General features: G+C 55.1%; 1 protein-coding gene across 1 annotated transcript; it reads right to left on the bottom strand.

The window, feature by feature from the left end:
* Positions 1–9: 9 nt before the first annotated feature.
* Positions 10–10075, bottom strand: TMEM61 (transmembrane protein 61; the record flags this gene model as incomplete). The annotated part of the gene is made up of 3 exons (XM_034653234.1): positions 9344–10075; positions 5316–5665; positions 10–124 (listed from the first exon to the last, which is right to left on the bottom strand). Coding segments are annotated over exons 1-3 (480 nt in total), but the record flags the coding sequence as incomplete, so codon positions are not given.
* Positions 10076–15540: the final 5465 nt, after the last annotated feature.

Genomic DNA, 15540 nt, shown 5'->3' with positions numbered 1-15540 from the left:
ATCCCCAGAGGCACTGTCCTTCAGGCCTCCCTCCACGGGGTCCGCGGCTGGTGTCGGGGGACCCTCAGCAAGCGAGCAGCACATGGCCTCCTCGTAAGTGGGGATGGCAGCCAGCTCTGGGAGCCTACAGGACAGAAGGGCGGCTGTAGCAGGGGCGAGGGCGAAAGCTCGTGCGCGCCGGGGGAAGAGCAAGGAAGGCTGGGGCTGGGGAGGACTTCATGTCCTGGTCCAAAGCCTGTGCGGGCCCCCCAGCGCCCCGGCTACACACTTGGAGCTTGGCCTGAGCCAGCCCTGCCAACCGCAGCCCTCCCTGCCCATCCAGTTAGCTGCCCACACAGGCTCACTGCACCTCATCAGTTCTCTGCAGAGCGAGTCGATCCCCCACTCCTGGCCAGTCCCCACTCGTCCTGTGAGACTCCTCTGCTAAGCTTTCTTGACTGGCCCCTCCCCCGGCAGAGCTCCTGCTCCCTGCTCTGGGATCCCAGAGCCCTCTCTCCCCTCTGCACCAGGGGCCTGAACTTGTCCCTCAGGGCAAGCATTGACTATGAGCATCCAGGGGCTGAGGGCAGGGGTCTGGGGATGTTTGTTGAAAGACAGAGTGATGGTTCATAGGCAAGAAGACTTCTAGCATACTGTACTATCCCTTACAAGATCTGGAGTTGTGGATGCTCAAGGCAGGATGGGAGACATGAGTTCTCCTGCCCATCTGGACGCTTGAGGCCCCATACAGTAAGTCTGCCAAGGGATTACCTCTGCTTGCATACCTCCAGAGATGGAGAGCTCACTACCTACCGGGTCAACCACATCTGTCTGTAAACAGCCTGGCTTTCTTGTGACTTGCCCTACCTCCAACAAAGGAACTACCCTGCAGGGACTCAAGGCAGAGACTGGGTCTGTGAGGCTTCTCAGACCAGGCTCCACGGGCTAGATTCCAGAAACAGGTTACCTGTATCCTAGCTACAACGCTGATGAGAATGAGGCTGGTGTTCAGTCCTCTCGGAAGCCTGCTGGGTCACCTCTGGGAAGTTAGTGCTTCTTCCCTTCCTAGGACCCTGGCGGATGGGAGTGTCTCTGGTCCTAGGTCCGGGCTGTTTCTGCTTTGGAGATGATGCTGCCAGATACAGGGGCTGACCAGGTGATCCTGAAGGTTGCTTCCTACCCCGACGGGCTTGAGGGCTGGCTATGGGTCTGGGCACTGGCTAGTTCAACTCTCTGCTCTGCCCTATTCTTGGTGGAAGGTCATGGGGTCAGTAACTCCATTAATCTGTGCCTCAGTTTCCCCATCTATAAAATGAAGACAATAATAGCACCTAGGTCACGGGACTATATGAAGATGAACTGAGAAAATATAGGAGAACGGGCTTTAGCACGCTCCATAAACAGGAGCCAATAACAAAATCTCGAAAGCCTCTGTGAGGAAGGGGTGTGGGGAACAAAACTTATCACAGATCCCCTACATGGCAAGTGCCATCCAGGCTCAGAGAGGCTGTCGCTTGCCCAAGCTCATCCATCTGGAGCGGGTGGAGAAGCAGTTCAATCCACACCAGGGGGTCTGCCTGTCTAGATGGCAGAAGGCAGGCCCTGGGGGTCGGAAGAGGCAGGGAAGGGAACTTCATTCTGCGGGCTGGTGGGAGACTGTGCCGGGTGCCGGCTGCCACCCCGCGTGGGAACACCCATCACCCGTCCGGCCATAGCCCTACTCTGCACAATGTGTCTTCTCAGCCTGAGCCAACCGCAGCCCTCAGAGCGACCACTGGGGAGGGAGCCTTGCTGCTCCAGTCACAGACAGGGTCACATGGGGAGCCCAGGGTTGATCCCCAGCCTGTGTGCCAGCCTGATGGAGGGCACCATCCACGAGCCAAATCTGGGCTCCCTGTCCAGTGTCGCTGCCTGCTTCTCTCACAGACCTCTTCCTCTGGACGACAGCTCAGGAGCCCTGCAGCTGAGGAAGCTGATAAGGGGTCTCATTCTCCTCTGAGCTCCCACTATCCTTTGCATGTGAGGGCAAGCAAAGAATATTGCTTCTGGAAGCAAGCAGGCTAGATTCTACTATTGTGTGTTGTCGTGTGACCCAGGCCTTGCCCACACAGCCTCTCTGAGCCTCTTTCGCCTCATCTGTAAAATGGGGATAACAATGGAAAAAGCTCTGACAACACTCAGAAAAATGCAGGTAATACAACTTCCAGAGCCCTATGTCTTCTGCCCCGCTCCCCTCCCAGCCACACCCCTGCCTCTCCCTGTTTCTCCAAGCCCTGGAGATGGGAGACAGATATGGCGTACGCCCGGAATCACGCGAGCAGGCAACAGCTGGCAGGGCAGGACACAGGTGCCAGGTAAGCTCACCCCACAGCAGGAAGTTTACTTACAGGGCAGGCATGGGGTGGCCCTCATGCCACCTGCTGTTGCCTTAGTAACCAGCTGGGCCCAGCCAGCCCTACGTCCCATACCCACGGTCCAGAGGCTGGGAATGTGGGGACCATGAGGCCCCATGCAGGGTGGCCATATCATACACATTTCCAGATGTGTGGCTCCATTTGTGGAATATTCTGGATACGGCGCCCTGCAAGTGTGTGGGGCCGGCCTGCCACTATGGTCCCCAGGCACAGCAAGCTCCACGGAGGCTAGGGCCTGCCCCACTCTCTGGAGGCCTGTCGGGGCAGGAGACGTGGGCCCCACGTTGTCTCTTCCACCCTTCAGCTGAGTCAGGCAGCCACAGTAGGGAAGGGAAAGGGACAAGGATGAACTACTATTTGCCCAGTGTGTAAGTTCCCTAATCTATATCATGTCTGTGACGAGCTTGGAGGCATGGCTCTCAGCCACTGTACAGGTAAGTAAAGGTCACGCATCGACTAAGCAGCAAAGCCCCAGCCCCGTCTAATTGCAAAGCTCAAGCCAACTGCACCTATCACCCTTCTTCCCATCCCAAGGCCTAATCTGTCCACACCTTAGCTCTCTCATCTGTAAAATGGGCCTAATCCTCACACTTACCTCCTACCGCTGAGGCTCAAATCAGCTAGTGGGCACCGGAGGGCACGGCAAGCTACAGAGCACAGTCACGCCCCGCAGCAGAGCTAAAGTGTGCACGGACCCTGCGGGGTCTACACTTCTTCCCCGTCCATCACCTCACCCGAGCCTCTCAGCCATCTCGGAGAGTTCTGGCATAGCCAGATGACAGACGAAGACATAGACACGGTTCAGAGAGTCCAAGCAACAGGCTCAAGGACACACCGCTTATCAACGAAAGAGCAGACGCCGAAACCCTCATGTCTGAATAGACCCAGGCTTTTTCTGCTGGGCTCACTGAGGGGGGGGGCCCTGGGAGGCCTCCTGTCCAGCCGCCAGCAGAGTAGCCTCCCCGTGGGGGCCAGAGGCTGGCCTCACCAAGCAGCAGGGCCGGGCGATGTCAGCTTGAGGGACAAGAAAGTCATTCACAGAAGCAGCCTCCCCGACATCCGGCCATCCTCGTTCTGGACCTATGACTTGGGTCTCCGGACCTCGTGGGCCATGAGCACCGTCCTGGGTGGGCTTCTCCCTGGCCCTGCTGGGAATAAAGGCCAACTGCCCCCCCCCCCGACACACACACCATGGCCCCGACTCTGTTGAGTCAACACGCTTGTGTATACAGACAACACCCACCCCAAGCAGTCAGGCCAGGCTGGGTGAGGGACAGGTTGTCGTCCAGCGCACCCTGAGGGCTGGCCTGCTTCCAGTCAACCACTAGCTCGCTGTGCGACCAGGTGGGTCCTCAGTCTCTCTGAGAACCAGGCTTTTCATCGGAGAAGTGAGGGGATTGGCTGAAGGCCGAGGCCTTGTGCTTCCCTCTAACAGTTGGGTCAAACCAAGGCCAGGCCATTGTACCAAGTGGCCCCTGGTGAATACTCTATTGTCTCTGACCTCGGGGAGTCACAGACCAGTAGCAGGAAGAATTTGTTACATTCTTTAACTCAGAATACATTTTCCCCTCTCACTAAGGGGAGAAAGGTGTCCAGGTCCCAGGCCACCTCACTAATGTCTGGCTTAGCCCAGACCACCCCAAAATCCAGGGCTTACAGGCTGGGGTGGGAGGATGTCAGCTTGGCAGCCAGCCGGCTCGGCCACCTTCTAGCTGGATATCCCTCGGCTTCTTCTTCTGGAAATGGTAACAGTGATTCTTACGTTGCAGGCCAGCAGGACTGGAATTTATGCAGGCCCTGGAGATGTAGGCACAGCCCGTACTTGACTGAATGAATAGATAGGTAACAAGCGCACACATAATGCACGCATCGGCCACAGGGCGAAGCGGGTTCTTGGTGTCTTGGTGATGCTCTGTTGACGTGTGTAACACAGGCATGCATACAGAGCAAACAGATGGTAGATTTGTGGTACGAACATTTCGTGGAGGGGGTGGGGAATGAAGGAAAGATTGCCTAAAAAGGCTCCTGAGAGGGAGCAAGAATTTTAAAAAGGTAGAGAAATACGGTCTTAATGCAAGATTTTGTCTCCGCCCCCATCCTGCCCCCGAGCCTTTGCACAGGCTCTTCGGCTTGCCTAAACCGCCTCTCTCTACCTTATTCACCTGAGCCAAAGTTCCACCTACGGCACATCTACTGTGCGCCAGGCAGGCTCCGGCTAAGTTCTGCACGTGCACGTCCCCTAAGCTAGGGAGCAGCGAGAGCGCAGATTTGGGGTTCAGGTCCTGACTGTGACGCGCACGAGCTGGGTGTCCATGGACAAGTCAGTTCGTGTCTCAGTGTTCTCAGCTATAAATGGGGTACAGGACCCACTTCAGAGAACCGCTGTAAATACAAAATGCGAAGATATATGAGAAGCACTTAGAACAGCATCCAGCACGTGCGTGAATACAGGTGCTTCCCACCGCTGTGCTGTTCTGTCTGTCTTACTTCAGATGAGTAAGCCGAGGCTCAGTGGGGTTGCAGGATCGACTTTCCCACTTGCTAGTTAGTGACAAAACCAGGGGAGGAGCCCAGTAGGTTTGACTCCTGTGCCTGAGCTCTGAACCCCTATGCTACTCTGCCACATACCATGCTGAGCTCAATTGCTACCTCCTCTGGGAAGCCTTCCTGGGTTTCTCCACATCACCATAGGCCCATATCTGCCCCCTCTCTGACAGCTCTAACTACCTTGGTTTGTCCAAATCTGTCAAAGGGCGTTAAACTCCTCCAAGACGGTGCTGATCCGCCTCCCAGTCCCCAGCGCATAAGCCAGGCCTGGTCCAGAGGAGAAACCCCAGGAGAATTTGCTACACAAATGCCCAATAGTGTGACAGTGCCTCATCCACCACCCCCCACCCATCACCTCCACCCTGCCCCGCTGACCTGTAGCTCTCCTTCTCCGAGGACTCCACAGTTTGGTAGTACAGGTCTCTGGAGAGGCGATATGGGTCCCACCGGGGAGGCCCCCGGGTGCTGGCCTTGATGGACCACAGCAGGCCGAAGAGTAGTAGCAGGCCTCCTGCACCGCAGCAGAAGAAGCTGACCGATCTGAGCAGGGGGCTGGGGGCCTCAGGCACGGGGCGCCCAGTGGGCGGGGCCGGCTGGCCAGGCTGAGCACCTGCGTCTCCTTCACTCCACCACGCAAAGCAGAGCGTCCCGGCTACCAGAAGCACCGTGCCGCTGACCGTCATGCAGTAGCGCAGCACGGGGGCCACTCGGCTCGCACCACACGTCTGAGCACGGAGAAGGGGAGAGAGGAGAGAATGGGGAGAGTCCTGCCGGGGGACTGGAGACCCCGGTCTTAGTCCTCCCCTGTCTGTCTGAGGTCACTGTGTAACCTTGGAGAGGTCATCTGATGCCTCTGGGCCTCTGTTTTCCTCATCTGTAAAATGGGGATAATACTCCCAACTTTGCAGGGCTGTTTCAGAGGTCACCGAGAATGTGTTCCAAGTTCCGAGCACCATGCCTGGCACCCAGCAGGAGCTCAGCAAGTGTGGCTCTGTTCATTCTGAGGCCTCCCAGGCCCCATCGGCCTGGTGGGTATGACTCCCCGCCGCCCCACCCCCACCCCCGCGGGCCCGTCTGCTACCGGCTGGGAGGGATGAGCAGGCACACTTGTTGGGCCCACCAGGCCTTCCACGGGTGGGACCTGCTGGTTATGCAGTAGCTCCCTTCCCCCAGTCACGGTCCTCAGAGTGGTCGGTACTTCCCTCCAGCGGGCAGAAGAAGGCACAGACCCAGGGCAGGTAAAGGAGCAGGGGTGAAAGTGGGGACTGAGGAGCCCCAAGTTGACATCCATGACAGGAAACCCTTTTGTGCAAAAAGATGTCCGCCCTGGCCTTATTTTTATAAGGGTCCTAAATTTGGAGAAAGCCTAAATGTCCAACTACAGGGAACTGATAAGTAAAGCATGGCATACCCTCTGGATGGAATATTCATAAGCCTTTTGAGGAAACAAGCTCAGCACCAATGTTTAACAGCTACAGGGGGGAGATGTGCATATCTTCCTGTTTCCGCCTTAGTCTACCAAATTCTTTCCATCAGGTAAAGAAAAATGCACAGGAGAAACAAGAACTAGGAGGAAATCTGGCCCCAGATCCTACAGGAAGGAGCTAAACGTACGTCCATGTTGTCCCCAAAGCCAACCTCTGGGCCATTGTACGCACTGGTCTCTCTGTCTGGTAACCGGACATGATCTCCCCTCCAGGCTCGGCTTGGCCCTCACCCAAGAAGCCTTCCCTTAAACACCATGTCTCTGGGGCCTTCTTAGATCCTAGCACTTCTCTGTGTTTAACTTCTCCTTTGCTTGTGCTCCCCACCAGACAGTGAGGACCCTGCAGACAGGGTCCACACTGGCCCTGTTCACGGCTGTACCCCGCAGTGCCTAGCACATAGGAGCTGCTCAGTACACATTTGTTGAAGAAATTCCCTTAAGTGAGGGCAAGTGTTACTGGGTAAACACCTGCTATGTGAAAAGCCTCCTTCCCCGCTGAGAGGAGGGAGGGAATACAGGATTCCAGAGGCTCCAGCACCCCGCCATGGACAGGAGGCCTGGCTTTGGCCCCACTCTGCTGCTCTGGGGTAAGCTTACCACCTGCCCCAGCCTGTTTCCTTAGCCTTATAAAGGGCAGGCTCTTTGGCAGGCCTCTAGAAGAAGTTAAAGAGATACCATCTCCTCTTACAGAATCCGAGTCAGTGAAGGCCGGGGCTGGGGCACTCACAGACCCTAGACCAGTGATCAGGAATGCCTTCCAAGTGGGGCCTCACCCAGCCAGGCGTGCTGGGCCCAAATGATCCCTGCTGTGCAGCCATTCAAAGGTGTGCTTCTGGGGGAGCCGAGGGTCATAGCAAAATGGTCAAGATCTAGGGAGGGGGCACCTGGGTGGCTCAGTTGGTTAAGAGGCTGGCTCTTGCTTTCGGCTCAGGTCATGATCTCAGTCGGAGTCCTGGGATCAAGCCCGCGTTGGACTCTGCACTCAACGGGGAGTCCGCTTGAGATTCTCTCTCCTTCTCTTTCTCTATCCCTCCCCCCACTTGCACTCTCTCTTTCTCTCTCCCTCAAATAAATAAATCTTCAAAAAAAGATCTAGAAGGTGAAGCTTTAGACTTCAAAAGGGCATGTTCCCAAATGTGTTTAAAAACACGTGTGTGTACGTGTGAGACAAAAAGAGAATGTATACTTATAACAGCGGTGCTCTAGGAGTGGACCCCAAATCTTTCTGAGCCCCCAGACCACCAGAAGCATATAGCAAAATGTTATCCGTAAATTACCTGCTGTTCTCTTCCTGTGAATCTGGCTATGGGGCAAGGGCCTCCTGTCCCCAGCTTAAGGCACTTGTGGGAGAAAAAAGAACTTGACTACTTGCTGTCCAAAGTCAGACAGCGAGGAGAGGCTGTCAAGAGGAAAAGCTGCAGAAATCAGCTTGGAAAAACAATTAGAAACTCACAGCAAATCAGTAACCATTAATAAGCCCTTGCCAGTATATCACGGCACCTCTCCACGCTCCCCACAGCTGGGGTGCGTGGTCAGGGCAGGCAAACAAATTCCTGTTTTACAAACAAGGAGACCTAGCCCAGAAAGGTGAAGGACCTGGCCCAAAGCCAGAAACTGCTATGCTTCTCGACACTTGAAGAACTTGCTCCTGGTAACTTAAGATGCTTTTAAACTTCTATAAAAGCAGTAATTGCTCATTGCGAAAAAAAGAGAAAACCACAGAAGAGAATAAAAATGCAAAATATGAATCACCATCAATCCTGCCCTTCAGAGATGAAGACGGTCTGCAGGTGGGATTTCCCGTTCCATTTCTCCCTTGGCCTACATACATGATGATGGAGGCAACAGACATGTACTGGGCACTGACATGGGCATTGACATGGGCCTGGGCACCACATGGCACTTTACAGGTGGCCCCTGACTTAATCCTCACAACAGCATTATGGAGCTTCAAGAGTGACAGCTTGCTTGAGGTCAGTGCCAAATCTGAACCCAGTCCTGGGGATCTGGGGACCTCGTCCTGGGGAACCCTCTCTGCCCACCCAGGGCCCTCATTTCACAGCCTCACCCCTCAAGACCCAGTCCAAACACCAACCACCTCCTCCCAGAAGCCCATCTGCTGCTGCCACCCCCACCTTCCACTAGCCAGAGAAGGCCCTTCCCTGTACCTGATTTATCACTCCCTCTAACCGTGGCCAAGCTCCGTGACCTTGACGCTGTTCAGCATCCCTTAGCTCAAACTCTGCCTCGCAGGGAAAAGCAAGTTGTAAAGATGAGGTGGCAGGATGGCAAGCTGTAATGAAGCATGGTGACACAGAGCTGGCCAAGGATGGACCCTGGCTCTGACACCGGGCAATTTGCCTAGCTTCTCCACGCCTCAGCTCCCTCCTCTGTAAAATGGGCACAATCACACTCTGTGTAACCAATAAGAGAACTCCAGCGGCCACTTTTCTGTAAGATCTAAACCATCCAGGGACACCTGGGTGTCTCAGTCCCTTAAGCATCTGCCTTAAGGTCGTGATCCCAAGGTCCCGGGATGGAGTCCCACATGGGGCTCCTTGCTCAGCAGGGAGCCTGCTTCTCCCTCTGCCTGCCCCTTCCGCTGCTTGTGTGCTCTCTTTCTCACACAAATAAATAAATCAAAACTTAAAAAGAGAGAGAGAGAGAGAACTAAACCATCTGAACAGGAAGTGGTCCAAATCATTCGAATCAACTGCCAGGTAAGCTGAGGCACTGACTACCATGCCCAAGGCCACCCAGCGAGTTAGAACACAGGAAGAGCAGGAAGAGACCTGGGTGTCCACTCTGCACGAGCAAGTCACTGTAGTCAAGGTGAAGAGAAGGCGTCCAGGCAGGGTCGGCGTTAGGAGGAGCCTAGATGCTTTGGAAGGAGGGAGAGAAGCAAGCTTACACCCACCTCGGAGGAAGCCATCAGGCGGCAGGTGGCCAGGCGTGGTCCAGGCGCGGTCCAGACGCGGGAACCAGAGGGCGGCACGATCCCCCGACGGCTGTCCCACCGCCCGGCTCTCCGCGTCCCCCAAGAGCTCCAAGGTCCCGCTCTCGGTCTCTTCCAGGGGTGTCCAAACGCCCCCCGTCCCGACCCTCAGCCGCCGAGCGTCCCGTCCGCTCCCGTCGCCCCCCCCCCAGGCGGAGCAGAGAAGTGTCAGCCGGCCGCACCCCACGAGCCCGCCCGGGGCTAAGATCCCCGCACTGGCTCTGCGAGAGGCGGGGCGCTCCGGGGGCGCCGAGGGGTGTGCGGAGCCCGGCTTCGCCCCCGCCCCCGCGCGGCCGCCGGCCCCGGACCCCCGGGCTAGCGCTCGCACCGCCCGCCCCAGTTCTCCTCCGATCCGGGTCCTCGCGCGCCGTAGGTCCGGTGGAGACTCCGGGATGGCCGGTCCTTGGCTCCAGGTGCCGCGCCCCGGCCCCGCCCGACCTTAAAGCGACCGCGCGAGCGGGGTGGGCGGGGTGGGAGTGTCCAGGCCTCGGAGCGGCAGCCGTCCCCACCCCACCCGCTTGGGGCCACCCCACTGGGGCAGGCTTGGGAGCCTAGACGGACTCAGTCCGAGAGGGTCCTAAGAGTGCTGAGCCCATGCCTCCTCACTCCCATTTTACAGGAAGGGAAACTGAGGCCCAAAGACGGTTTGCCGCATATCTCCTGGAAGTAACTGGTTTTTGCTTCTCAGAAGACTCAATCTGAGAGCGAGCCCTACCCCCAGGACCTCACATCCTGAGGAGGAAGGCATTCTCAGAAATCATGGGCGGCATTTAAGTGCTTCTTCCCCCTGGACCTAGAGGAGGTCGCTGCCCCAGCCCTGAGAGGCTGGGGGCAGTTGGGCTTGGGAGCAGGACCTCCCACCTGCTGTGTGACCTAACCTCTCCGAACCTTCTTCTTCCTGTGTCAGAGGAGGGCTGATGGTTCCAACTCACAGGTCTTCCAGGACTGAGTTAAGCAGAGCAAGTGCTAGGCCATTTAACAAGTGCAGGGTAAAGGCAGTTTGGGGGGACAGGGGATTTAGGAGTCTGAAGGAAGGCTGAGTGGTGCGTGAATTCGAAGAGTCTTCTATGGGAGGACACCTGAGCTGTCCTAGAACATGGGGAATGGGACATGGCATCCGGGCTGAAGGAACAGCATGTGCAAAGCTCGACAAAATCACAGGCTGGTTAAACCTTCACAAAATCCATGTAGGTCAAAAGGAGACTGTTCCTGGACGAGCTGGGGTCTGGGTTTTGTTTCTGCCTTTTCTTCCTGCTCCAACAAGCCAGGGGACTGGGTCAGATTCCCATCTGCCACCGCTAAGGATTCCCCACTAAGCGGGTGGTGACCAACTGTCCTCCCTGCCCAGGGACACAGAAGGTCAGAGCAGCCTGTCCAGTTGAGATCTAAAGCTCAGAGAGGGAAACCCTGCCTCAGAGTCAGAGAGCAGGTCAGTGGCAGGGCCCAGCCCCCCAATTCCTAAACTCCTGGTCTCTGAGGAAACATGCCATCCAAGAGCATTAGAGCTCTCTGAGCACAGCCTCCCCTGCCTGGTAGAGTCCTTTTCATCCTGGCTGCGTGAGTCTCGGGAAACTGAGGCTCGGAGAAGCCTGCATAAACACAGAGTTCAGAATCTCTGAGCTGAGACAGGAACCAGGCAGACCTCAAACCAGGATCCCCTTCAGCTTTGCCGTTCTTGATCAGGAAGTAGGGACAAGCCCACGCGGACCAGAGGCCGCCAGCTGCCTCCTTGTGCCCTCACGGACTTGCTCGGGGGGGGGGCGAGAGAAGAGGGGGGAAGTTGGAGGCCGTGAAACTGGCAGCATGACTCACTCCTGCAGGGGCAGGCATCCGTGCAGGGCACGCGCCGCTCACTGATCAGGACGCACCCACCCCGCCACCCCTCTGCCAGTAGGCCCAGGGTAAGTCACAGCTTGCGGAGGTGGAGGTCCCTGCCTGGGCACGCCCCTGTCCCTGTTTAAACCTGAGTCCCCTGGTCCGGGCTGGACACCAGGTCCTGGAGTTGGACAGGTTGCAGCTTCTGTCCCCGACTCAGCCACCCCCAGGCGGGAAGACCCTGGCCACGCCCTCCTCTTGAAGCAGCTGCTCCTTTATCTCTCAAGCGGAGAGCGCGGCACCTGCTTCCCAGAGTCGTTGTGAGGGTTAGTGAAGACCTTACCCACAAGAAGTTGGCCTGGGTGACTCTCACGCGGCAACAAGGCTCTATTTGTGACCCCTAGCCCATGGTGACCTCCCTGATGGCAGCGACCAGACGTGATTTGGCTCAGGACCCAGCCAGACCCAGCAGAGCTGGGACCAGAGGGGCTGGGACTGGATCCTGATTGGAACCCAGGGATCTGGCCCCATTCTGCCTCTGCCTTCCTCTTCCCCACTGGTCCCAGAAGTTCTGGAACCCAGCCTTCGGGGTCTGCCAGGGTGCCTGGGCACCGTGGTGGGTCCCACAGGCTTGGCACACTTATAGACCTTTCCTGAACAAGAACTTTCCCTGGCACCCGCTGAGCGACTCACAGTAGAAAATCAGTCACCAGCCTCTGCATCAAGGGGGTGGAGAAGGGGACCACCACTTGTACCCACTTATTACCTCTCACGAACCAAGTGCCTTTCCCAGTTAGCTGTCACCTCAGCTACGTCCTGGAGGCTGAGTGAGAATGCCCTGCCTAGCGTTACACAGCTAGTAAATGGGGGCAGAGGGTTGGGGAGAGGAGGCGCTGAAGCCCACATCAGTCTGAATCTTCCAGACCTGTATGCACTTTTCCATTTTGGCCATATTGTCCCCTCCTCGGTTCCAACCAGGGCTGTTGCCACAACCTCTCCTTGGCCTCTCTGCCTCCAGACTGTCTGCCCTTCATGCTGCACCAGCCTGAGCTTCCAGACCAGCACCCCAAGCTCCCTCACCCACCTAAGACTTTCAGTGTTCCCCATTCCCCTCAGAAGAACCACCCCAGCTGCTAAGTACCCACCTCCCAGCTCATTTCCTGTGCTCCCCTCAGACCACACTCCTGAATTCACAATCCAGCACGTTCCAAGCACAGCGCCATGCTTTTGCTACACCTGGTGAGCTCACACACTTTCCTTAAGACGCAGGTCACACGTCGCGTTCTCTGGGTGACTCTTCCTCAGTGTCTCAAAGCAGAACTATCTAGCCCCCCTCCCAAGCTCCCACAGGACTTTACAGACCCATCCACCATAGCCCTGAGCACACCCACATGAATAAAACCACGTGCCTTCCCTTCTGCTCTTCTAATAAGTAGAAGTAGCTGGACATTGTAGAGAATTTAGAATATATGGGTAAGTTCAAAGAAATCAGAATGTCCCCCTTCACAGATACGGAACAGCACCCAGCCTGTAAAAGAAGAAAACCACTTCCCTGAACCCCCCGTCACCTGCACAGGTCCGCCCACTCCCTCACCTCGCCCCTTGCAAGCAGGTTGCTCTGGGATCCATGGTCCCAAGCCGCATATGGAGAAGCAACGAGAAATAAGCACTGGAATCAGACAGTCTTCTTAAGGCTGTTATGAGGATTAAATGAGTTCTTTTATAATGTGCTTAGTAATGGGGCTTGGCTCGTAGTAACTGTTGGTAATATTGGTTATTATTATTATTATTATTATTATTTTATCTGTAAATAAAGAAGTGATGAGAGAATCCACGATTTTCTTGGAAGAGCATCCTTCCTCCCTCCTCCACCTCGTGCTTCTAGGACAGAGGGCCAGCGTCCTTTTCCAAGACCACCACCTAGAGACAACCAGCCACTGTAACATTTTACCACAACTCTTTTCCAAAAGGGCACATTTTACAAAAATCTGATCATGCATTGCATACCATTTTTGATAGGCTTTTTTTTACTTAACACAATCTATCATGGGTATCTTTCCACATCTCACTGCATTCTCATTATTTGCTTACATATCCAGCTGGCCTACAGACGGCATCCTGTGGGCAGGTATGGACATCTCATGCCCTGTACCCAGTCTCCCACCCCCGTGCCATCTCAAGGCTGGCCCACCATAAGCCCACTGTGAATGGATGCCATGAACAGCATGGCATGTGCAATGGTGGGTTCTGATGGCGGCCTAGGAGCACGGTGCGTTTCCATAGGGAGGAAAGAAGACTCCTGGGGAACGGGGACATCCCAGGTTCTGCCCGCAACGTAGCCATGGCCAGTCAAGGGCAAGGGGTAGGAATATCTTTAAGTACAATCTCTGAGCACATTCCTTAATGCCAAATGGCAGCAGGACTCTGAGGTTTGGCTTCACGAAAGAGGGGGTTTAGACCAGTGTTCTCAGCCCAGGGTGAGTTTGCCCGCTTTTGTCCCTCAGAGGACGTTGGACAACGTATGGAGGTGTTTTTGGTTTCGGCGCTGTGGTGGGCGGAGGGGTGCTCTGGCATCCGGTGTGGAGAGGCTAGGCATGCTGCTTAAACATCCCGCCACAAGCAATGATCTGTCCCAGGTGTCGGGCACCAAGATCGAGAAAGCCTGGCTGGGACTATCTAAGTTAGGCTTTGGAGACTGCCCTGTTCAAGCACTTCAGACAATGTTCCACAGAGAGAAGGAAAAATAAATAAATGTGAATATATAATATAAAGAAATATGAGGGAGAATAAACCTGAGATTCCAGAAAGTGAGCCCTCCTCCCCTATGTGCCTCAGAAAAGTCTCTGCAAATCTGACCCGTAACTTCTAAAGCAAACTTAGCAGAGTGCCTGTCGTCTCTGGTGCATGAAGAGCAGAAAGGAGGGGAGCAGGCAGTGACCCTGGTCCCACCCCCAGCCAGTCAGAGCAGGGGCCCTTTGTGTCAGGTTTTGCTACTAGGGTTCTGAGTCAGTTTTTCTTTGGGGGAAGACCCCTGGAGGTGGGGGATGGGTGGAGAAAAGATTTGAAAACCACTGATCGGCTTTGATCTCTCTTTTATAGGCCCAGAAAAGGCAAGTGAGTTTCCTGAAGTCATACAGCGAATCTGAGGTAAAACAGGAACCCAGGCACACGCTCCTTATGCCCAGAGCCTCTTTACCAGCCTCTTACCCACTTTACAGAATCACTGATGCCTTGGGCTAGGAATCAGGTGCTTGGGGGAGGGGGCAGGAGTTGGCAAACCATGTCCCACAGATCTGGCTCACTGTCTGTTTTTATATAACCTAGAATTAAGAATGGTTTGTATACTTTTTAATGGGTGGAAAAAATCAAAAGAAGAATATTCCATGATATGTGAAAAGTTTACGAGATTCACATTTTAATGTCCATCAATAAAGTTTTATTGGAACACAGACATGCTCATTCTTGACAGACAGCGTTAGAATTAAGTATTGTGACAGTATGGCCCCTAAAGCCTCAAATATTACCTTCGGGACCTTTACAGAAAATATTTGCCAGCCCTGCTCAAGCTTCTGGCTCAGCCCTGCCGCTAATATGCTGTGTAATTCTGGGCAAGGAACGGCACCTCTCTGGGCTTCCTCACTTATAAAATGGGGATAAAATGTCTCCCCATAGATGGGTGTTATATTTGGTTCTATAGTTGCATACCAAATTACCTCAAACGTAGCAATTTAAAATAACACCTATTTGTTACCTCATAGTACCGCAGGTCAGAAGTCCCGGCAGATTCAACTGGATTCTCTGCTTAGGGCTTCACACGGCCAAAGTCAAGTCAAGGTGGGAGCTGAGCTGGGCTCTTACCTGGGGCTCTGGGGAAGAAGAATCCTGCTTCCAAGCTCATTCAGGTTGTTGACAGAATCCTGTTCCTGGCGACTGTGGACCGAGGCCGCATTTTCTCTCTGGTTGCAGCCAGGGACTGCTCTCAGCTCTCAGCTCCCACAGGTCCCTGTCCAGTCCTGCTGTGGGGCTCCCTCCATCTCAGCAATGGAGAACCTCCCTCAAGCCAAACCCACCTCACCCTTTGAATCCCTTTGACTGCCTTTTCTGCTATAGTGGAAGAAAGCCCTACCTTTGAAGGGCTCCTGGGATTAGGTAAGGCTCACGCATCTCTGTCTTAAGGTCCCTGATTAGTAATCTTTTTAAAATATTTTATTTATTTATTTGAGAGAGAGTGCGAGAGCTTGCACTAGCAAGGGGAGGGGCAGAGGGAGAGGGAGAAGCAGGGTTCCCATTGATCAGGGAGCCCG

This window comes from Ailuropoda melanoleuca, chromosome 2 (assembly GCF_002007445.2).
Source record: "Ailuropoda melanoleuca isolate Jingjing chromosome 2, ASM200744v2, whole genome shotgun sequence".
NCBI lineage: Eukaryota > Metazoa > Chordata > Mammalia > Carnivora > Ursidae > Ailuropoda > Ailuropoda melanoleuca.
Note: the sequence above shows the minus strand (reverse complement) of the source record. Positions and strands in the feature narration are given on the sequence as shown.